The 23,335-nt window shown below is 38.3% G+C and overlaps 1 protein-coding gene across 1 annotated transcript in view; it reads left to right on the top strand.

Moving 5' to 3' along the window:
* The first annotated feature begins 3,229 nt into the window (after positions 1-3,229).
* The window catches only part of LOC306878681 (arf-GAP with GTPase, ANK repeat and PH domain-containing protein 1), a 206,450-nt gene continuing 186,344 nt past the window's right edge, over positions 3,230-23,335 (top strand). Inside the window, exon 1 of the mRNA XM_079431163.1 lies at positions 3,230-4,334. Within this exon, the coding sequence (XP_079287289.1) occupies positions 4,172-4,334 (163 nt within the window). The 5' untranslated portion in view covers positions 3,230-4,171. The remainder of the gene's footprint in view (positions 4,335-23,335) is intronic.

Below are 23,335 nucleotides of genomic sequence, written 5' to 3'. Positions count from 1 at the left end.
ACGATTTCCTATGAGTACACACTGGAAATCAATGGAAAAAGTCTCCAAACGTTTTTGGACAACCGATCAAAAATTTCCAAAACATGCATGCTGAAACTGGGTGGTGCTGATTACAGGATAGTTCTAGGTAAGAGACACTGTGAATATACTTTGTATATTATAGAGTCCAACCACACTGTCACCACACATTCAAGAGAATGACTTCCAATTAGGGTCTGGGGTCAGCAGAAAAATTTGTAAACGTAAACTTATTCAACGATTTACTTTTTTTATGAAAATACATCTGCCATTATATTTTAGGAAGGTATGTCCTCTCAAGGGGATCATCGTGTGGGGGTCTGAGGCATCGAAAAGTGTGAAAACGTCTGGACTAAATTACACAGTACATGCTGCTTTACTAAAAGAACAGAAACATTTGCTTGTTTGTTTGATTTGGCCTGTTCTCATGGAGACATTAGACAGTTAAACTGTAATTAAAACACAACTATTAGTATAACAAACTATTGTTTTTTTCTGTTTCACTAGAGAAAGACACTGTGGATGTATGGTGCAATGGACAGAAAATGGAGACTATGTTATGTATTTTAACACTGCATTTCAGACTAACACATGCTTTTGGGTGTATGAAAGGTCCATTTTGGTCCATTGTTTATTTAAGTCTGAGTCAAGTCGGCTAATGGTGTAGTTGTGTGGCCACTGTGGAAAAACTTAACACTATCTTCTTCATATCACATCTTTCCCATGACTGGTGCTTGTTTAGTTATAGCCCTGTGTTTATATTGATTTCCTTTGTGTAGGGGGAGTTTACAGAGAATGGAAGCGAGACACACTTTGCAGTGGAGAACCATGAATGCTGCATTAAAGCAACAAGTAGTGGAAGGAAACGAAACGGAATAGCTCATTCCCTGCTGGTGGATGGAATCAGGATAGAAGAGGCAATTGAGTAAAATGGGGGCTAATGGAATTCAGCTGTGCAAGTCATTTAACAACAATACTTTATCAGAATTATATACAGATGGCATCGAGCAAGTTTTCTTCTTCAGTGGATCCAGTATGATAGTATTTGTTCATTTATTTGTTACAAAGATGTTAAAGTTATTAAAGTAAAGTACCCCACCAACACATTAAATGAATGGCTTGGCTGTCAGGACCTATGATATTGTATTATGCTGAATATCAAAGGCTTTTGTTAACCCTGTAGCCTACCGTGTTGCCTCTAGGCAACATACTTTATTTTAGTTTTTTTTTAAATAAAATGAGACATCCATTTAATTGATAAATGCTATCTCAGGGTAGTAGAACTCAAACACTAATAATTGAAAATGCAAAAAAGTGGTCACATGACCCACAGGGGTCCATATTAGGTGCGTTCGACTTCATGCAGCATTTCGCAGACCGAAAGTGTCCAGCTTGACATAACCGTTTTCAACTCCGGCCCTGACTGCAAGCGGCTACTCTCGTTGATCGCTGTCTGTAGCCGTGCTTCAAGTCGAACACACCTTTTGCTTCCAATTTCAGGACATGTGCACATGTCACATGACTCCCTATTTTCTCCAATGAAAAGTGCATTTATCATCAATTGTCATCCATATAATTGCCAACAAAAAATCTGTCACCTTCATTAGTAAGTAAAGAAGTATTTTCCAAAACTTGATATTATATATCATCAAATGTATTTTAGGAAATTACAAAAAACTTCATGTTGCCTCAAGGCAACATTGTACCGTAATGGAATCCCATGAGGCCATGCAGGCCTGCTAGGTTATAATACATGTATATGATATTTGTATGGAAAAGAGTTAGAATTATCTAAAGGTATTTGTATTTTTGCTAAATGTTGTAATGCATTTGTAAAAATAGTCATTCAGATGTGTGTGCACTTGCTTGGCCATTTGTAGTTGATAAACAGGAAAGTGGGTCCAGCTGAATTGAAATGATCATTTGTTGGTTTGGTATAATAAAGGTTATTATACCGCGGCAGCGGTCGCGGCAGTCGTCGTGTGAAGCCCTCTTAGTGTGAAGACCAAAGAGTGTAAAGACCATCGACTCTACCGTGCAACTCCACCGGGCAGGGACACCGGCAAGGGATAGTAGTAGCTTTTTATTTAATTTTTTCATTGATATGTTTATTATTGAAATGTTGTTGTTATATGCATGTGTTAATTTTATTTAATTTCTTTATTTTCTTAAATATGTGGGTAGATAGTATTTATAGAGTTGTAACTTTTTAGTTTTAGTTACTTTTTCTTATTTGTAAGTCGCTTTGGACAAAAGCGTCTGCTAAATGACAAAAGTAAAGTAAAGTAAAAGTAAGATACTATATCTGCACATATTATGATTTTTCTGTTGAGAGGCTTTCTCAGCTTTCACAAGCAGTGAGGTGTCATTAGTAAGGAAGGAGATTTTACATGCATGTGCTTGTGTGTGTAAGTGCATGCTTGTAAGGATAAGGTGTATATTAGGATAAGTTTATGTTGATTTTTAATTTTTTACCTTGAAACAACTCTGATTGTAATGTTTTGATATGATAACTGATATGATGGTTTGGTTATACTTGTGATCCACGATGGTACAATGTTGCCTGAGAGCAACATTTGGATATGAATACATAATACATTAAAAACTAGATACAACTAACTGTTCAAGTATTTGGTTAAAGAAAATGATGTTAACAATAAATATATTTATTTTTTATGCATGAAAATGTCAAATGTTTAAATTTGTCCGTTGTGTTACAATGTTGCCTTGAGGCAACAAACTTTAAAAATATATTTTTTTTTTGAAAATGAGTGTTATGGGGGTCCCTTAATGCTTATGGGAGGTCAGGGACCCCCCAGCCCCCAACTCCCCCCCACAATTTTAACACTGTATATATATATATAATACATATATACTAAATGTGTTACAAGAAAATTAATGGTTGCCTCTTTTCCTGGTCTTAGCCTGCCTGTCAGTTCACCTGTAAAACCTGCATATGTTTAACCTTTATTGGATACATGGGTTAGCGCACACCCATATTATCATAAGACTCTGAGGTCATATCTGTGAGTGTGTCACAGACCTGAGTCCAGCAATTCATTCCAGTGGTTTACACAGGGCCCACTAATCGGACACCATGTGTTCAATGTAAGATTAGTGCGTCCCACAGCGCCCCCATCCATGGCGACCTGTATGCGTTTAATAACAACAGACTGCGCAGAACTAGCGCAACAACGACCTGGACGACGGCTCCTAAGCTCCGACGTTTTTCCAGTAGGAAGGAGCAGGCGCAATGATGTTTGAGAGGATACAGACGGGACGGACCTCAGTGCGGGAGGAAAGGGAATGCACCCATCTTTGTGGATAAAACAAGCTTCCCCGGCGATGGTATCTCGTTGAGGTTGACGTACATCAATGGTTTTGTGGTTTTGCATCGAGACCGCAGAAAGTAGTTAAGCGGCTGTAATGCCAGCATGAGCCGAAGTGAACAACAGCAGAGAGCGAGTTGACTGTGCTTGGAACACAGCAGACAGACACACCGTGTCCAGCTCGTTTGTGTGAACTAGTTTCTCGCCGAGTTCCAATTTGAATTACTTATCTTCGTCTCAGCCCTTTTTGCCACTGAAACTGGGCAGTGTATGAAGGACACAGCTGGAGTCGACCATGTGGACTCTTCTCGCCTCGGACTGTAGACCTGAGATGGCCTTCTCTTGCCTGTTATAGTCCGTAATGACGATGCATGGTCATTTGGGGGAGCTTCTGTGTTTTTATGCTGTATTTATGAGGATATGGGGCTTATGACTGTGTCCTGGGATTTCAGATCCGGACAGCTGCAGATCTCCCTCCAGCATCTGGACTTCTGTTTTAATGCACATACTCAAACATCACATGCATTGATATCAAAGCCGCTGCTAGATGTTAGTTTGTCTCGCATTAAGTGATTTCATACATATTTTTTAACGTTTCACAAGTTTTTCTGTCATCTGTGATTGCATCTATACCCAGTGCATATTTGGGAACATTTATAGTTTATTTTTTGTTTTGAACAAAATCGTTGGAGCTGACCACAGACCTCATGTGGACATCTGATCTCCCTCCTGCGTTTGCAGCATTTCAGTATCCCTAAATCATCTGCAAACACTCTTTAGATAATTGCCTATCGGGTTCCATTGGAAGAGATCATATTGCAAACATGAATTATCAGCAACACCTGGCGAACTCATCCGCGATCAGAGCTGAGATTCAGAGGTTCGAGTCCGTCCATCCGAACATCTACTCCATCTACGAGCTGCTGGAGCGGGTGGAGGATCCGCTGCTGCAGAACCAGATCCGAGAGCACGTCATTGCCATCGAAGGTAAGGGCATCAAGGGCGTTCGAACCCTGCAGAAATCCTTCAGAGCCTTTTTATGTTATTGTCATTTCTTTATTTCGCTTTTAGCAAAGTTTAGTTTGTATGTCAGTGGTGAGTTTGGCGGAAGCTCTGGTTGCTATGGTGAATATGGGATGGGACGACAAACCTGCATTTGAAATGTGTGTCCACTCCCAGTGTCATTTTACAAAAATACATTATTAGGATTATATTACATAATGAGTAATGGCATTACATATCAAGCCACTCCAAAAGATGATTATTAGTTATTTTTCTTCACAAGAGTATGCCTCTTATGAATCTCAGAAAGAGTTTGAACCTTTGGCTTCTAAAGATGAAAGGTAGTAAATCTTTATTTCCAATCGTTTTATTGGTTGTTATAGTTAAATTCTGGTTATATTTGTTCTTTAAACCATTTCCTTGATCTTGAGACTTGCAAGGTTTCAGATTTAGTCAGTGTAATTGTGAGAGTCAAACTTTAAACAGATGTTTAAAAAAGCTCATCCGATTTTAGTCAGCCATATTTTTGTCATGTAGACGCCATATCTGATTTTTCACTATATGAAACTGTAAGGTAGATGTACAGTCTGTTCAATAGTTGTGGTGTTTTTGATTGACACACAAGTACAAAGCAGTACAATCCTTTGATCGGCCCGTGCTGATCACAGCCTCGTTGTCATTCATGAAAATGAAACGTCCTCTACTGGAAATAAGGTTTATACTGTAATATGAAATTGTTGATGATTATGTTTGTGTCAAGTACAGCTTTCATTCAATCTTTTAGAGGTATATTTTGATATATGGTTTGCATGAAGCTTTTGGCAGGGTGTTGGGAGCGTCGCTGTCACAGTCTGTGAGGTTTTAATAGCTTTGTCTTTTTGTTTTAGTGTAATACTGTTATTAAGAGTTAATAAACATGAATTTTACACACAAATGCTATTTACAATATCTGCTGGCAGTTTTACCAGGAGGTTACATAATAGCAAAATGAGAAGCTGCATTGTGTTTGAGATGTAACTCGGTGTTCCACTAGATTGCAGTGAATGTTTTCCTAATGAGTGGGTGCTCAGCTCTGTGTGTGTTCAGTTACATGTCTCTGTCAGAGATGAGTGGATGTATGAATCTTTGACCCCTTTTCAATGAAAATAAAATGTAGGCTGCGTTTAAAATGGTTCTTGACTTGCTGAGACATGCACATGACAGAGACAAACCTGTCACTACCACCAACACACCCCCTTTACAGACCCCGGGCTGTCTAATTCCTGAAGACTCCTTACTTGCTTAGTGGTGAATCTTTTAAAATACTTTGTATAGTTACTTAAAATCATTTAAGGTCATCAATACGTTATGTTGCAGTATGTGGTCATGAGTCAATGTTGGCATTCTAAAAGCAGAACTTGAAAGTAGTTATTTTTTGTTGCTGTTGCCGAAACAAAAATGATTGACTTCTGCACAACAGTGTTTTACTATTCAGGTTAACTAGCAGTGAATTTAAGTTCACAATATCCCAAAAACAGTCAGTAAAATCAGCGTTTAGGAGTTTGTGTGAAAGTATTTTATTGCGGATTAAATGTCGACTTTTTAATGCCACTTTCATTAACTTCTCGCTGACCTCCCAGTTTAACAGATGGCAAATCTGAGCTGAAAACCGATACTTAACACACCCTGTGATCAGAAGCGAGTCTGTCTTCAGATATTAGACCGGTGTAGCATTTACACTGGTGTGCACAGTAGTCATTTTGCTTAATTTTACACAAGACGCCCACTGACACACGAGCGGCGGGTTGGTTTGAGCCTAAGCAGATCGCTCTCTATGCAGAGCATGTTTGTGATCTCAGAGACACGCATCTGGGCGACACTTTAGCCTTCCTGTTTCTTGCATAAAGGGCATGACATTTATGAGAACGAATAGTGTAGCTTGTGCATGGAAAAGAAGATATTTGTGAATGTATGTGTCTGCTGGATATAACAGACCTTCTGAGTATCTACAATTCTGAAAACTTATGCACAATCATTTACAGGAATATGTATTAAAAATTAATGAGGGTTGGTTTGATTTCTTATTGATTTCAGCATATTGATTTTAGTTGTCGGAGCAATGAGGTAGCACAATGCTCTGGGCATCATGTTGGCACAGTTATTTTTACTTTTTCTATCATTAAATCGTTTTTTCCCCTCCTTTCCTGGATTGGTGAAGGAAAAAATGTATATATAGATTATTTTTTTTTACTTGCATTTTGGTGATTCTATCCAGTTTTTGTAATGATATACCAAAATGTGCATAAACATAAAATTATGAAAAATTGCTTATAACCATTTGGGGGAATGTTGTGAAATCTGGTACACTGATTACAAATTCTTTTTTCCGTCTGATTCATTTGAGTGTGAATGCTGTTAGTTTCTTGTCTTTTTAAATTTGATACGACTTTTGAAAATTTTGACCTAAATTCCTATTTCTTGGTCTTTTGGAGTTTTTAGACCAATAATGCTCGGTCAGTCATATTGGATTTTGGCATAAAATGCTGTATCTATTGCGTCAAGCCATTTCACTTTAGTTGTTATGCAAATTATTTATTATAACAAATTGATAAATTTGATGGGAAGACAGGAGTTTGTTTCTCTGGACCTCTTCGGTCTACATACGGATAAAATATATTTTTTGGCCACTGGTGCGCTTGGCCCTGTAATTTCTGTTCGCCTATTTTGTCGATAAAAGTAGCTGAAAAAGCCCAAATATAGCATAATAAAAATTGAGTTTGAGCTCATTGTGTGTCTGGTAAAATTCTGTCAAAATCCTCCAACTAATACTGTCCATTTTTGGAAGGCAGGACAGGTTTCTTCTTGGGATTGTTAGCTATGAAATGTCTGGCAGCTCTAATGGCCTGTGTCATTGTGCTAAGGTAACAGTGCTATGCAACACACCCCCTCCAAAAGAGAGGTCACAGCATCATGCAGATGTCAGGACCACAGCCCCTCCCATCAAATCTGTCTGGAGGGCGCCATTAGGGAGATGCAGTAGCCCCAAATAGTTTGTTAAATGCACATGGAGGAGCATGCGTCACCCCGCAGTATGACAGCAACCGAGCTGCACCGGATGTCAGAAGCGTCCGTCTTTAAAATTCCATCTCACATCCTACTGCTGTGTCATACTCCACTTGTGTGGCCAGTCTGTCTGACGCATTAAAGATTTTGGTCATCTCTTTGGCGTTTCTCAGAGCTGTTATCCTCTGTGGTCAGCATTCTGCTTAAATTGCTCTGAGCATTTGGTTCAGTAGAATGCTAAACAGAGAAATGGCTGCAAGGAGACCATATATCTGTTTATATTTAATTAGAAGGCCCTGAAGCATGGCCATAGAGTCTGAGGCCAGGAGAGAGGAACGGGGCAACATATGCAGGGCCCATATGCTGAAGAGCCTGCTAAATCTAGACTGGGTTCAGGGATTAACAAGCAGCCAGTGCAGTTGTATTAAATGGCTGAGTGGGGTTTTGAACACAAACAATAAAGTGGCAGATTAGGGGCAGTAGCTGTCTCTTCTAGTTATGAGAGTAAGCAGATTGCTTGACCTTCATTGGTTCCCACACAGTTTTATCCAGGAGCAGTTTTTTCTAAGTGTTTATTTGCTGTTCCCAAAACCAAGATGGTACATCTTTTGGGGTTCTGATTCTCTAACAGTGGCTGTTCAATAGCATGATGGGTCTGTCCCAAGGGTCTTTTTTTCTTTGGTGATGGATGAAGGCAGTAGTAGCTCTTCTAAAGGCCCTGATAAGAAGCTTTTGCACCGTATAGTTTTACGAACTTAGTTCTAGGAACTAGCCAGCGATGGTTCCTAGAAAACCAATTTCCCACTCGGGCTTTATATGCAGGGGTGCACATAAGTGGTCCGCATGTGCGACCAAAATTAAAAATGTGCTGTGTAAATAAGTTCTGACAGCGCATTTGCGTACAGACATGGATGACAGCTGTTAATGCACAATTACCATTTTAGAGCGACAAACTGTACTGTGTAAGATTTCTATTCAAACTGAAAGCATAATCTAGGCTAGCCGCTACTGTTTTAAAAGCAAAACTGTGTCATTTCATTCACTGGCGCTCTTCCATCAGCAGAGCTAAACCCGGAAGCGCATATACTTACTTGCCGGCAACCCGCCAAAATAAAAGCTCACTGATTTTACGTTTGAAAATAATTAAACTTCAAATAAAAATAATAATAATAATAAAAAATATTAGCTTACTATAAAATTAAGTTTACTATAAAATAATTTTATTTGTATGTAATACTGCCTTTTTATTTTAAAATAAAATAGTATTAATCACACTTTATTTAGTTTATTATTTTATAAAAAAACTAAACTAAAAGTGCAATAATATTATTATCACCATTATTATTTTATTTATTTTAGTGATGCACGATATGATCGGAATGATATTGTAATCGGCCGATAATGGTTTTAAATGTAAATATCGGCATCGGCTCGATATGAAAAATTAAGCAGTAAAATTGCAGTAAAAAAAAGCAGTAATTGATGTCATAAAATTATGAGTATGTTTTGATTTAAAGGTTAGAATCTATAGCTTACATGAAAAAAAATTATATAAATTAAATCATTTTATATATCTACTGATTTATTCATTGTGTAATATTTTTTATTTTTTAAACAAATCATAATTTTTACAACTCTTTTGCTTTAGACCATCAACAAATGTTAAATCTTAAAATAAAATGTTAGGGTTAACTGCATCTTTCTGGGGAAAAAAATGCAGCGATTGATATATAGTTATTTTCAAAGCTTCAATGTGCTGTCAAAAAACCTTCATTATTGTTTATTTAATTCTAACAAGTAAGTTCTTGTTAAAAACTAACAAGAAAATATATTGGGGTGGTGATGGCGCAGTGGATAAGACACATGCCTTTGGTGTGAGAGACCCGGGTTCGAATCCACTGTGAGACACCAATGTGTCCCTGAGCAAGACACTTAACCCCTAGTTGCTCCAGAGGCGTGCGACCTCTGACATATATAGCAATTGTAAGTCGCTTTGCGTCAGCTAAATGAGTAAATGTAAATGTAAATATTGGTATCGGCGAAAATGAGGAAATATATTGGTATCGGCGAGAAAAGGAAATATATTGGTATCGGCGAAAATGAGTTGAAAAATATCGACATATCGGCATCCCTAATTTATTTATAGTTATATTTTATGGGTCACACTACATGCCGTGGCCCATGTGAGGACCAAACCAAATCTCCAGGTTCTCATATGAGAACCAGGCTGAAAAACTTATGTGCACCCCTGTTTATATGCCTTTAATGGATAGGACATTAGAGAGATGACAAAAGCATTGGGAAGAGCTCTCAGATGTTTCTTTCTGGGATTCTATGCAGAAAGAGGCCGCTTTTAGAGAGTCCAGTGTTGAAGGAATGGCGCCCAAGAAAGCAGTGTTGTTCCTGCTGACGTTGAGATCGTACCCGATGAGGGAGAGATACTGACGGAAGATGCGACAAGTGCAGCTGGGCATATGTCTGATGAAGAATCGGAGGGTGACGTGCTGGAACTTAAACGGATGTTTCAACGGTTTATGCAAGATCAGCAAGAGAGAGATGCACGTCAAGCACAAGAGGCAGCTCGACAAGAGACGAGATGGAAATCTCTTCAGCATCAGTTACGCTTACTACAATGTGAGGTCAGCCAGCGAACTTCGTTGTTGGATTTGCGAGACAGGGGAGCCACTGAGCCAGAGGAATCACTAAGAGCTTCTATTGGTTCCCGTAGTATGTGCCATGGATGGAAATTAGCACCCGCCACCAGCCAAATGCGGGTGATTTTGTGTTGTGGCGGGTAAACTCGCTTCACCTACCGGCCACCGTGGCGGGTAAATAAAAATAGCATACTGTTTCACCCGGACGGCGGACACTTTTAGAGGAGGCACACCTTCAAAAAAAATGTGGCGTTACATCGCAGGCGTTAAGAGGTCTGCAGAGAATAGGGCCGCAACGATTAGTCGACATTATCGACAACGTCGACAATAAAAAATTGTCGACAAATATTTTAGTTGTCGAGTAGTCGTTTGATCTCACATGACCTAATGTTAAAGCCTGCAATACTGCGGTTTCACCAGTGTGGCACTGTAGCACTGTAGCGCAAGACTGTAGTTCAGCCCTCCTGGATGCATTCAAGAGAAGAAGACACACAGCGCTTCAGAGAAAATGCACCTGAACTTGAGCGGCGATTGGATGAACATGTTAATATATTTCTTCGTCTTCGCTTTCGTCTCAGTAACTAAATAAACACAATAAAAACTGACAGCAGTGTGAAAACAGCATTTAAAAATGCATCTGATTACAACGATGTGGATGTTTGCATGAGCTCTGCTTTTCAGTAATGTAACGTTACTCCAGTAATGTCCGGACTAAAGCAGCTCTCCAGTGTGGAGCTAGCTAATTATTCAATATTTTTATTAGTGGGAAAAAAATTGTTTCATTAAAGTGACAGTTTGGTTTACAGAGACCAAAGCTTGATCTAGCTAAGGACTGTTTTGATTATTCATAACCCTATAAGGTATTTTAAAATATTATGTTGTGAATAAAATAGTTTATCCAAAGCATCGTATCACTTACCTTTATTATGTTTCTTATCTATATGACTTACAAAAGGAGAAGTTAGGCAGAATGTGCAAAATGTGTCATTCAGTTTCTTTTTCATGTAGCTAATTAAATGGTGAGAGAGTGTCTCTGTCTGTCATTTAATTTGTGTGCCAAATACATCTATTTGTACAATGAATTGGTGACACTTTACAATAAGGTATAATTTATTAACATTAGTTAATGTATTAATTAACATCAATGAACAATGCATTTATTACATTTAACTATTAATCTTTGTTAATAAAAACTTAAAAAACAGCATTAGTAAATGCTGAAATTAACTAACTTTTAGATTAACAAATGCTGTAGAAGTATTGTTCATTCTTAGTCCATGTTAACTAATGTTAAATGATGAACCTTATTGTAAAGTGTTGCCAATTAATTGTTTAATAATTGTAATTACATAATATACTTTTCTAAAGCTGAAGTGACCTTTATGTTAGAATATGTATAACTTAATATTTTAACTAATCACAAAAGCTGAATTATCAAAGTCTACTGGTCAATCAGTGGAATAATCGATGATTAGTCGATTAATCGTTCTAATAATAGTTAGATTATTCGATTATCAAAATAATCGTTTGTTGCAGCCCTAAGAGAAAACAGCTCAGGAGGAGCCAGTGGACAAAGAGGCGAAGGTCAAAAAACGTTTTTTTAAAGAACGATGGAGAAAAGCAGACAATGGGGAGTCCCGTGATTGGTTAGTTTACGAAGAGACAAGTCTGACAATGTTCTGCTCGGTATGTCGTCAACACGCTTCAGAAGATGTCAAAACTAATAGTTTCATTGTTGGGACTAAAAACCTAAAACTGGAAGCCATAAAAGACCACGAATCATCCGAGCAGGCGTAAATTGGACTGGGAGTGGGGAGGATGGGTGGAGGAATGTTAGTTTTTTGTTTAATCTGCCCTACTCATTTAATGAAATGTATATCAGTTCATGGTTTGTATGTGTATAAGAGAGAAAGAGAAAATGTCAGTATTTCATTGAGACTTGAGATTAAATAAACTGCTTAAGTATTGTAGATCTTGTAGTATTAATTTTCACATGCAGTTACACATTGTCGGTTAAAAACAAGAAAGTGGCTGGTAAAAACATTGAGTGGCTGGTAGATTTTGAAATCGGTGGACAAAAAAGTTAATTTCCATCCCTGGTATGAGCCATGGATATGCGCTGCAGGAACCAAGGATGCAAAAATTGTGTGAGTCGGACGACATCGAACATTATTTAACCACGTTTGAACGGATTGCTGAGATTTGCCGATGGCCGAGGGAGACTGAGCCATTAGACTCATTCCGTTGCTGACCGATAAGGCGCGCATTTTCCTTGAGCAGTTCTTGCGGATGCTTAATCCAGAATTGCAAACGTGGATCAAAGAACACAGCCCGTCTACTGCTGAGGAGGCGGCACATCTAGCTGATGTTTTCATGGCAGCGCGACGTAGAGCTGAGTCCTGGAGCCTCTCTCGCTGGAAAACAGTGTGAGATAGATCTTCTCGATGACCGAGTTCGGCATCTCAAGGAAGTAGGTCTACAAACGAGGCAAGTGCAAAACGAACTGAGAACTTCGGAGTCTCTGTTTTAGAGACTATTAAGTGCTATAAATGTGGTCAATTAGGTCATAAAAAACCAATGTGTCCACAGTTGACAAAAACACTTACATGTCTGTTACGTGCTTCGAGAGACTGTACCTGAACCTGCTAATCTTTGCGTTCCAAAGCAGGTGATAAGAACTGTTGAGTTGAATGGGAAAAAAGTCACTGCCTTAATAGATACAGGTTGCACGCAGACCCTAGTAGAATCAGAGCTGGTACCTGAATTATATGCTAGCAGGGATGCTCCAGTAATAGTGACATGTGTTCACGGTGAGGAGCGGCAGTATTCTGTTACTGATGTGTATATGGGTATAGCGGGGCAATCCTATTTGATGAAGGTAGGACTTGCACAGAACTTACCATTTCCCATGATTTTAGGTCCTGATTTCCCTGCTCTAATGGATCTGTTACCTCTTCAGGATACCTGTAATGTAGTTCTGACACTGGCTCAAAGTAAGCTGAATGAATGTGAAGAAGTGGAAAACCCATTGAGGTCTTTGCTATTTTTTGATTCTGAACTGTCTGTGAATCAGGTTAAAGTAAAGAAGTCTAGGAAGGAAAGAAAACAGGAAAAATTTAAAGGAACCATAGTGCAGGCTAGAGAACTAAAAGAACCTGAGAAACGGTTGAACGCTGATCAGATCCCAATCCCTGAAGATTTGAGGCAGTTGCAGAAAGTGGATGCTGAAATTTCAAAATTGTATTTCCAGGTGGTAGAGGCGAAAAGGGTCGAATGTATTCATGTTTCACGGGGAGATCTTTTTGTGTAATGAATGACTTGCTGTATCATAAAACTGGGGATAAATTACAAGTGGTATTACCTGTTAGTGTACGAAATACAGTGATGAAGTTGGGGCATTCCATTCCGTGGGCAGGACATGTGGGGAGGCAGAAGACCTATTCTAGAATTTGTAAGCATTTTTACTGGTTGGGTATGTCTAAAGACATTGCTGAGTTTTGTAAAGCTTGCCCTGAATGCCAATACAGCAAAATTCGCAGACCCCGCAAAGTACCGTTAATTCCCTTGCCAGTCATTGATGTTCCTTTTCAGTGGCTGGGAATGGACATTTTAGGCCCCCTGGAATGAAGTAAGACCGGCTATATGTATATATTGGTCATTTGTGATTATGCGACACAATTTCCAGAAGTGTTTCTGTTAAAAAAATATTAAAGCGAAGGCCATCGCTTCCTGTCTGGTACAACTCATCTCAATAGTAGGTATTCCAAAAGAAATACTGAACCGATAGAGGAACGAATTTCACGTCTCAATTTCTGCAACAGGTGTATCAGCTGTTGGGAATAAAAGGGTTAAAAACAACTCCCTAGCATCCTGAGACGGACGGGCTCGTAGAGACGTTTAATCAGACTCTAGTGCAAATGCTTCGCAAATTCGTGAATGAGGTGGGGACCGACTGGGATCAGTGGTTACCATACCTCATGTTTGCTTATAGGGAAGTTCCGCAGTCGTCAACCGGGTTTTCACCTTTCCAGTTGATGTACGGCCACGAAGTGCAGGGACCATTGTCCCTGGTGAGAGAACTGTTGGAGGGGAATTCGGGGACATCAATCAAAATAAATGTAATCGATTATGTGTTAGCCGTGAGACAAAAATTGCAACAAATGACCGAATTTGCTTCTGTGCATTTGAGAGAAATGCAGAAAAGACAAAAGACGTGTTATGATAGGAAGACAAAGTCGCGATCCTTTGAGTTGGGTCAGAAAGTTCTCGTGATGATTCCATCATCTGAAAATAAACTTCTGGGTAAATGGCAAGGGCCGTTTGAAGTAGCTAAAAAAATAGGAACAACTACCTATGAGTTTGCGACTCCAGGACAGGCACGTTCACATCGGGTGTTGCACATTAATCTATTGAAGAAATGGTACCCACAGAGTCAGAGTGCAGTTGTTAATTTAATTAGACTGCACTCTGACTTTTAAAGTATAGTATCGTTCTTAAAGAAAATGCTTCGCCAAAATGAATGAGTTATCACATCCCTGAACGATTGCTGACTGCTTTTGAGGATGAGGTAACATTGATGCAGCAAATGGGTATAGTGGAACCGTCAAAAGAGTGAATGGTGTAATCCGGTGGTATTAGTTCTGAAAAAAGATAATAGGTTTTGTATTGATTTCCGCTATTTCAATTCTGTTTCTAAATTTGATTCGTATCCTATGCCTCGTATTGAGGAGTTAATTGAAAAACTCGGCAAGGCTAAATTTATCAGTGCCATTGATTTAAATAAGGGGTACTGGCAGGTGCCTCTGGACTTGGAGTCGCGAGAGTTGACCGTTTTCCTTACACCAAGGGGGCTAATGCATTTTCGGGTGTTACCGTTCGGGCTGCACGGAGCACCCCCGACTTTTCAAAGATTGATGGATACGGTCTTGGATGATTTAGGAGAATTTGCGGCGGCTTACTTAGACGATGTCGTGATATTTAGTACCTCGTGGAAGAATCATCTTCAACATCAAGCAGTTTTTCAACGAATTAAAGACGCCGGTCTAACTATTAACCCCGTAAAATGTTTGCTAGTTAAAACAGAGACGGAGTATTTGGGGTACGTATTGGGAAATGGGGTAATTAAGCCGCAAGTGCAAAAAATAAAGGCTATTCAATCTTGTCCACTTCCAGCCACGAAGAAACAAATTCGTTCATTTCTTGGTTTAGTTGGCTGGTATCGGAAGTTTATTCCCCATTTTTCGATCATCGCGGCACCGTTAACGGATTTAATTAAAAAGTTGAATCCCAACAAAGTGCAGTGGACAGTACCCGCAGAAAAAGCATTCTTTGAATTAAAAGGGTTGCTGAGCGATAAACCTATTTTGCGTAGTCCTGATTTTGAAAAATAATTTGTACTTCAAAACGATGCGTCTGAATTAGGATTAGGAGCGGTCCGATGCAGGAAGAAAATGGAGGCAGGCATCTTGTGGTGTATTTGAGCTGGAAATTATTTTCCAGAGAAACTAGGTATTCGGTAATGGAGAAAGAATGTTTAGCTTTGAAATGGGCTCTTGATTTGTTGAAATATTATTTGCTCGGCTGAGATTTCGTTATTGAAACGGATCATAAATCTCTAAAATGGTTAAATAGAATGAAGGATACAAATTCTCGTTTGACACGAGGGTTTTTGTCTATACAACCCTTCCGTTTTACAGTGAAGCATCGTCTGGGGGTCGAAAATATAGCAGCCTATTTTCTTTCTCGTTCACCTTGTGAGAATGTATAGGCGAGGGGAAATGCGATGGCTAAGGCCACACTTAATAGATATTTTTTCAATTGCTCTATTTTTTTATTTTATATATATTATTTTGTTTTGTTTGAGGGATTGTTTGTTTATAAATTTGTGTATTTTTTTTTTTATTTACCCAAAATATTTTGTGTTAGATGTGTATGTTAACTCTTTATGCGAGCATTAAAGATCCAAGAGCGACACAATTCATTACTAGAGTGCACGCTAGTGATTGAATAAAACCACAACTAGACAGAAATGGGTTTAAACTTTATTTATTTATTTAATTAATTATTTGAATTGTGTATCTTACCTGTGGTTCCGCCGGGATCCATGACTGCAGCATGGAACAAAGGCCTGTTATTAAAAGAGCCCGGCATTTCCTGATGTCCTTTATATCTTTTGCTAGGAATTATAGGAAATGTAGTTTTGGGGACCGTCTGGGTCTGGTTTATTCTTTGGATGTTATGTATAAAATTTATTTTTGTTTTATTTTTGTTATTGCTTTGTTGAATGTAATTTCATATGTTTATAAAGTTTATTTATACATGTATATTATTTTTTTCCTCTTTGAGGTATGATGTACAAAATTTTGAATTAAGATCTTGTGAAACCCCCTGTAATTATAAAATGGTTTGAGCTGGATTTGTTAAAAGGGTAAAATTTTCAATGACCGAGTTAGTTCTGGTGAGGGATCCCTGGAGAAACATCTGAGGCCCAGAACTCAGTAAAGTGCTGATATTTCATTTATTAGGTTTTTTTTTGTGTGTGTGTGCTTTCCCATTTTTTCTGCACCTTTGTGATCAGTACATGTGTCAGTGAATAAAAATGGAAATTTTGAAAACTCTATTAACGCCTCTTGGAAATTTATGGAAGAACCTTGACATCTGCGAACCGGTTCTTTCGGACAGCTCGTTTCGATGAACCGGTTCTTTTACGCCCTAACGTAATGACGTCATTCACTATGACGTAATGATATAATCCATTGTCCTGGGCCGGATGAAAATGCACATTCAAATATATAAAGTCAGTAATCATAACTTCAGTCAGTTAAAACATCATAATTATGATCTTTAAAGCTTACAATTAAGTTTTGCAAGCACCCAAATACAGGTACAGGCAGTGATGTGCACATGAGGATTTAAGTCTTGAAGATATAAAGTGAAAAAATTAGTTGTCATCAGCGCAGAAACCATAAGCCGCTTACTATACATAATCCATTGCGATTTATTTGTTATTAAATAAACTTACGTTTCGCCCTCATTCAGGTCCTCCCGCGCCATAGCATTAGCACAGAATCAGTTGTCGAAAAGAACTAGTTCAGACGTGCTGTGTCTGTGTGTCACTGTTCGCTGAATCACGCATGCGCAGTATCATCAGCTCATCTGTTCTCAAATCGGATGTGTACGAAAGAAACCGTTCTCGGTTCAGTGAACTGGTGATCCGAAAACCGTTGCAACCGATTCTTGACTCGAGAACGAGAACCGATCTAACCGGCACACTGCACGCAAGTTCAGTGTATCCGCTGCTCTGCTCGTGCTCATCATCAGTTCTGTTTCATACAAACTCAATTTGTGAATGTGTCATCATTAACTATAATTACAGCACAGGTATTTCATAAATCATCCCTTATTCCTATTAAATAGAGTCCAACATCCCTGACAAACTTTGGCCAATAACCTAACAGAATCTTCAACTGAACAAAGTACACAGATTAGATGCAATTATCTTTAAAAAAAAATAAATAAAAAGTTTTATATTATCACACTTTCTCAAATCGGACGTGTCCGAAAGAAACGGTTCTCGGTTCAGTGGTGATCCGAAAGCCACTGCAACCCGTTCTTGACTCGAGAACCGCTAGCAGTGGGCGTGTTCATTCGTTACCCGGCTCGCTGCACACATGCTGCTCTGCTCGTGTTCTTCACCGCATCACTCAGTGAGTGTACTGTTTGAGTAAATTAATAACTCCGGGATATTGGTTTATTTCGAGACAGAGGGAGTGTCAGGCACGTTAAAAAAGTGAATAACTTAATTTGTGGATTAGTGCTTACTGGAGACACGAACCGTTTCAAACGATTCAGTCCGATTTGGGAAGGGAAGGGAAGTGGTGTGTGGCCAAGTATGGTGACCCATACTAGGAATTTGTGCTCTGCATTTAACTCATCCAAGTGTACACACAGTAGTGAACATACACCCGGAGCAGTGGGCAGCCATTGCTGCAGCGCCTGGGGAGCAGTTGGGAGTTCGGTGCCTTGCTCAAGGGTCTCACCTCAGTCGTGGTATTGAGGGTGGAGAGAGCGTTGGTTATTCACTCCCCCACCTACAATCCCTGCCGGACCTGAGACTCGAACCCACGACCTTCAGGTTACAAGTCCAACTCTCTATCCATTAGGCCACGACTGCCTGGGTCGACCGTTATCACTACTTTGTTCTTTGCTTGAGGTGTAAAAAGTTCAAAATACCTGAGGAGCGATATATTGTTTGTGAACATTATGAACATCGTTTTACAGTATTAAACATGATAAAACAGTGCCAGTGTCGCTTTAGAAGTACAGTTAGAATTACAACTTAAGTTTCTGCTAGAAATCGGCTTTCCAGTGTGTTCAAGTTTTTACTTTCGTCCATGGATTGTACAGAAGAAATGAACCGAAAAAGATTACCATGTCAAAGAAGGTGGAGCCACGGAGCACTTTGGAGAACTCCAAACGAAATTCATTTGAGCCTTATTTCGTTTACAATGACATCACACCAGTTCGTTCTTCAATTTCGCTTATAACGTATTTGGGGGCTTAAAGTATATGTAAGTCGATGGCTTAACCGTCACTGGCTCCCACGTAATTTTATCTAGGAGATGTTGTTTCAAGGTGTTTATTTACTTTCAGAATTGAGATGGTACATTTTTGGGGGTTTTGATTCAGTGAGTGGGACAAAACATCAGTAGCATGATGGGTCATTCCCAAGGGCCTTTTTTTCTTTGGCAGTGGTAGAAGGCTATAGAGGAAGTTGAGCTCTTCTAAGTCACTTTCAAAGGAAAAAGATGAAACACTGCCACAGGCAAATCTGTAAAGAGTCTCCAGTCGAGATCGCCTCTCTCTCCATCTCTTTCCCTCTCACTCCCTCGGTTTATCATTCTCTTTCTCAGTGTGGGTGGTGAGCGAGCAAAAGTTCTCAGCTGAATAGCGATTTGTTCTTTCCAGTCTAAAGCGAAAACAACACCCTCATCCCTCTCTTACTGCTTTTATCTCTCCACATTGCCATCCTTTCAAGAGACCTGTGCACCCATGGCCTCTGAAAAATGTGTTGGGTGATTCAGAGTAGTTGTCTCATTCCTGTTTGAGCCTTGCATTTGTTACTGCATTCTTCTCAGATAATAGACCAGATCCAGATAATCAGAAAGATCAAAAAGACTGGTTAAATAACAAGATCTTCAAGTGTTGTTACATGTAAGGAGTAACTCCACTATCATTTGCTGCATTACTCCGAAATGGGCAACAATCTTTGCTGCTATGACATTAAGGCAACATTCAAGTTGTTCTGTCTACATCTTTGTGAAACTGAAAGTGAAAAATATTCCCCTGTCACTCTGGCAGTTTGAGCAGTAATGGGAAACTCTTTTAGCCCAACCTCTTCATATAGACTAACCTAGTTCTCAGAGGACATTTGACACTGAAGGAAGTGTCAGGTCTTAACAGCGTTTCTGATTAAAAGGATTGTTTAAAACTGATGTATTCTTATGAGATGGGGGAGGATCCACCTGTTCGTCCAGTTTGGTGGGGAAATCATTCAGCAGGCCATCTAGATGGAAGTCACTTGGTTCCTCTTTTTTTTTTACGTATGATGTGGTTATGCTGATCAACAAATTTTAGTTCCACCTTGCTGCAGACAAAAGAAAAAAGTATGTTAATTGTGTGTTTGTTATGGATTGCACTACTCCTTGCACCTCATAATCATTGTGTCTGTGACATGACACACTGTGTGTGTGTGTGTGTGTGTGTGTGTGAGTGCATGTATGGCTGTATTAATTTGGTAAGAAGTACATAAAAATGCAATTCTTAAAATACTTACAATTAACTTGAATTTTAATTAAAAACATGCACAACATATAGGAGCTGAATTCAAGCCTTATTAAAAATTATATTCATAAAACGAAAATGGTTTAGTGTAATCTTTCATTATTATATCTTCTTATTTTAACAAAACCACTTCACTATATAATATTTGAAGAAATTTGATCTGCCATAGCAAAATAATGTGGTGCAACCAACATGCAGAAAAGATATAAAACAGGAAGTGATGTAATAGATATGACCCCTGCAGCCCCCATGGCTGTGTGTAAATCTTTTAAAATATCAGATAATTTGACTTTTTTATGAAATGATTAGTTAAAATGTCATATGGTGCAACTCCCCAAAAACAATCATATTTATGAATTATTAATTGATGACGTGAAAAAAATGTATTGGTTACACTAAACAAACATTGTTTAACAGTATAAAAAAAAAAAATTAGTTGTTTTTCATTCAAATTAAACTTGGTAATTTAAGGAAGGTTTCTTAGCAGGTTCATCTCCACAATTTTCTAATGTGGTCCTGTGTATCAGAAATTCAATGAATGTTTGCTGAATTGCACTGATGTTTGAGATCTGCCTTTGATTGGTTGGAAAAGTGGAGGCTTTGTTAAACCTTGTCACTACTGTCTCTGAAGATTATCATAGAGGAAATACCAGACCGTCGCAATAAATCTAATATGGGGACGCTGGTGATGTAATGCCTCTAGAGACACAAGGCTTTGTTGTCATTTTGTCCTCTGCATGCTTGTGCACTCCGCTGATAGGTTGGGTTTGTATCTCTTGTCACAAGAGCAGCTCACCCAGACAGCTAAAGATTTGTTCTCTTTGTAATACCACACCATGTGATCTACCTGTTTGATGACCTCATATGCTGATACAATTGCTTAGTCCCCTTGTCCTCTTCCTTTTTTATTGGACTTGAATGGTTGTAAATGTGTGTTTCTTTTCCAGATGTCATTCGCATGTTGTTTTGACATGACCTCATTTAAAAGTCAGTAATTTAGATCTTGCGGTGTCAATGTGGTGCAGTGTTTTGTGGGCAAGTATGTCATCAGGGATATTGGGACAGCTGCAAACAGACAGCACTGCAGCTAGGACCCCCCCCGTGACTGTAGGGGAAGTTACCCTAATAAGGCCATTTACATTATATACTACCATTTGGAATCACTATAGAACTTTGTTTTTATATAGCTGATTTTTTTTAGTTAATAAAGGATGCGTTATATTTATCAAAAAGTACAGTTTAAAAAAATAATTTTACAAGCCATTATTCTGTTTGTTTTCAATAAATGCTGTATTCTTCAAACCCTCCGTTCATCAAAGAATTCTTCACTTGCAGCACTGACAGCTTTTTAGACCCCGTCAGTTAATTAAATATGTTCTTCAGGTGAATTTTCATTCAATGCTTTTGATCATTAAAGATTTGTTGCTTCTGCCTGGTAGTTTCATGCAAAATAACTTTTGAGAAGCACTTTTTTTTTAAATCTGGTGATGAATATTGATAAGAATTTTGAGATTAATAAAACGTTAAATGAAAACATGTTGGAAGCTTCTTCGGACAAAAGATGATTTAGGCTAATTTTCCATCTGTGATTCTAATCCATAAATATAACTTTTGGTCAAGTGGGCTTGTAAAGAACAGTTTTATTAATTCCTTTATTAATTTACTTTTTTATCTAGTTTCTAATAAACCCACTAAGCTAAAAACACATTGAACCTCATATAAAAAGCATTAACTGAATGTTTTGTGCTTGGAACTGATCCTTTTAATTCATAAACTGTACCCAGCCGGGCAAAAGAAAGTAACACACTTTCCTAAGGTTAAACATAGAATAGGTTATAGAAACATTCAGATTGAAAGTAAAATATTAAAACCGTTATCCATATTTGTCCAGTATGGTCAGCAGTTCTTTAATTATTTAATGTGTGTAATGAGTGATTAATCAAATTTTCATCAAAATTTATGTGTTTATTTAGTCAAATGTGAAATATTTATGATAAAACACAAAATTTGGAACGCAGGTGGGTTTAAATAGTACGCAAGTAGACCACTCATGTAATTTTATAATGAAACGTATTTGAGATTTCCAATTAAGTTGTGATTAATCAATTTTGTTATCTGCTTTAATGGGAGGCTGTTCACATATCCGGAAGAAAGCATAAAAAAAAATTGGATTTGGCTGAGTTTAATAGGTTATCTGCCCCACATATAAAGCAGCACAAAGGTTGAAAAGGCTTGTTTGCATGACTGGAGGCAGGACGCTGTGTTTCTGTATTTAAAGACAGTCAGAGCTTGTGAACAGCAGAAGTAACAGCACCTTCTGGCTCTCATTCTCTTGATAGTGCTCATCTTACTGGTCAGGGGACAGACACCAACCAAAACAATAGTGGCGTTCTGATTCAGATCTCAGGGAGGTAAAAATAGCCTCCTGAGCCGTGGCCTTCCTGCTGCTCACTGTGCTGCTTCCCCCCATTAATGTCTCCAGGGGTGTGATGTCACTTCCCCAGCATTGATGGCTCTGTTGTGGGACGAGTGGATGTCCTCCAGCTGCAACCTGTCCCGGTGGCATTGCTGTCAGTCACTTAGTCTTAGTCGCATTACAATAAAACATTGTTTTTCAGAAGTATTTAAATTTAATGTCTTTATTTTTCCTAACATTTATACCATGTTCAAGAAGAGTTACAATTTATTGACAGTAAAAATGTCATGTGGTGTAACCAGCAAAAATAACCATGTTTTTGTGTGTGTGTATGTGTTTTAAATAAAATTTGATAAATATTAATTATTTTAATATAATATAGCCTGCCACCAGACCTAACAATGCCTTGTCATAAAAAGGTCTAAGAAGTTTACCACATGACTTTGGCTTTTTCAAATAATACGTACTGAAGCAGATTTGTAAAATATTTATTTTCTAAATAATTAAAAATACTCTTATGCATTTACAAATTTGTTATAATTTGAAATTATGCCAAGCTGCTTAATATTTTCAAGAATTTCCATCTTTTGTTTTAGCTTTTTTCTTCATTATGACATCAGTACACCCTGAAATTTATGCACCCCCAAAAAACATAAATTTTAATTCTGAAATTTAAAACATTTTCATTATAGAGTAGAGGTGCGTCATGCATAAATGTAGTTTTACTGTGTTTTTTAAATAAATTAATGAGTGAAAGTTTTACCTTAAAATGACGTAAAACTTTGCTTCTTTGACCTTTTAAAAATGTTAGCACTGCACTTGTAGCTCTTATTTTTTTTGTTTTTAAATACAGTTGCGATTTTCCACAGCCTGTAGTGTTATAAAAGCGTAAACCCCACCTTTGAGGTGAACTGGGAAATTAAATTTGTTTGAGTCTGTCTTTCTTGTTGATTTTTCACTGGAATTTCCCCTTATTCTTTTAAATGCCTCTTGGCCTTAAAATAATTATGCTTCTGCATCTGTTACACGTT

The sequence above is a fragment of the Barbus barbus genome, assembly GCF_936440315.1.
Source record: "Barbus barbus genome assembly, chromosome: 13".
NCBI lineage: Eukaryota > Metazoa > Chordata > Actinopteri > Cypriniformes > Cyprinidae > Barbus > Barbus barbus.
The sequence above is the reverse complement of the archived record's forward strand: the minus strand, read 5'-3'. Positions and strand labels throughout refer to the sequence as shown.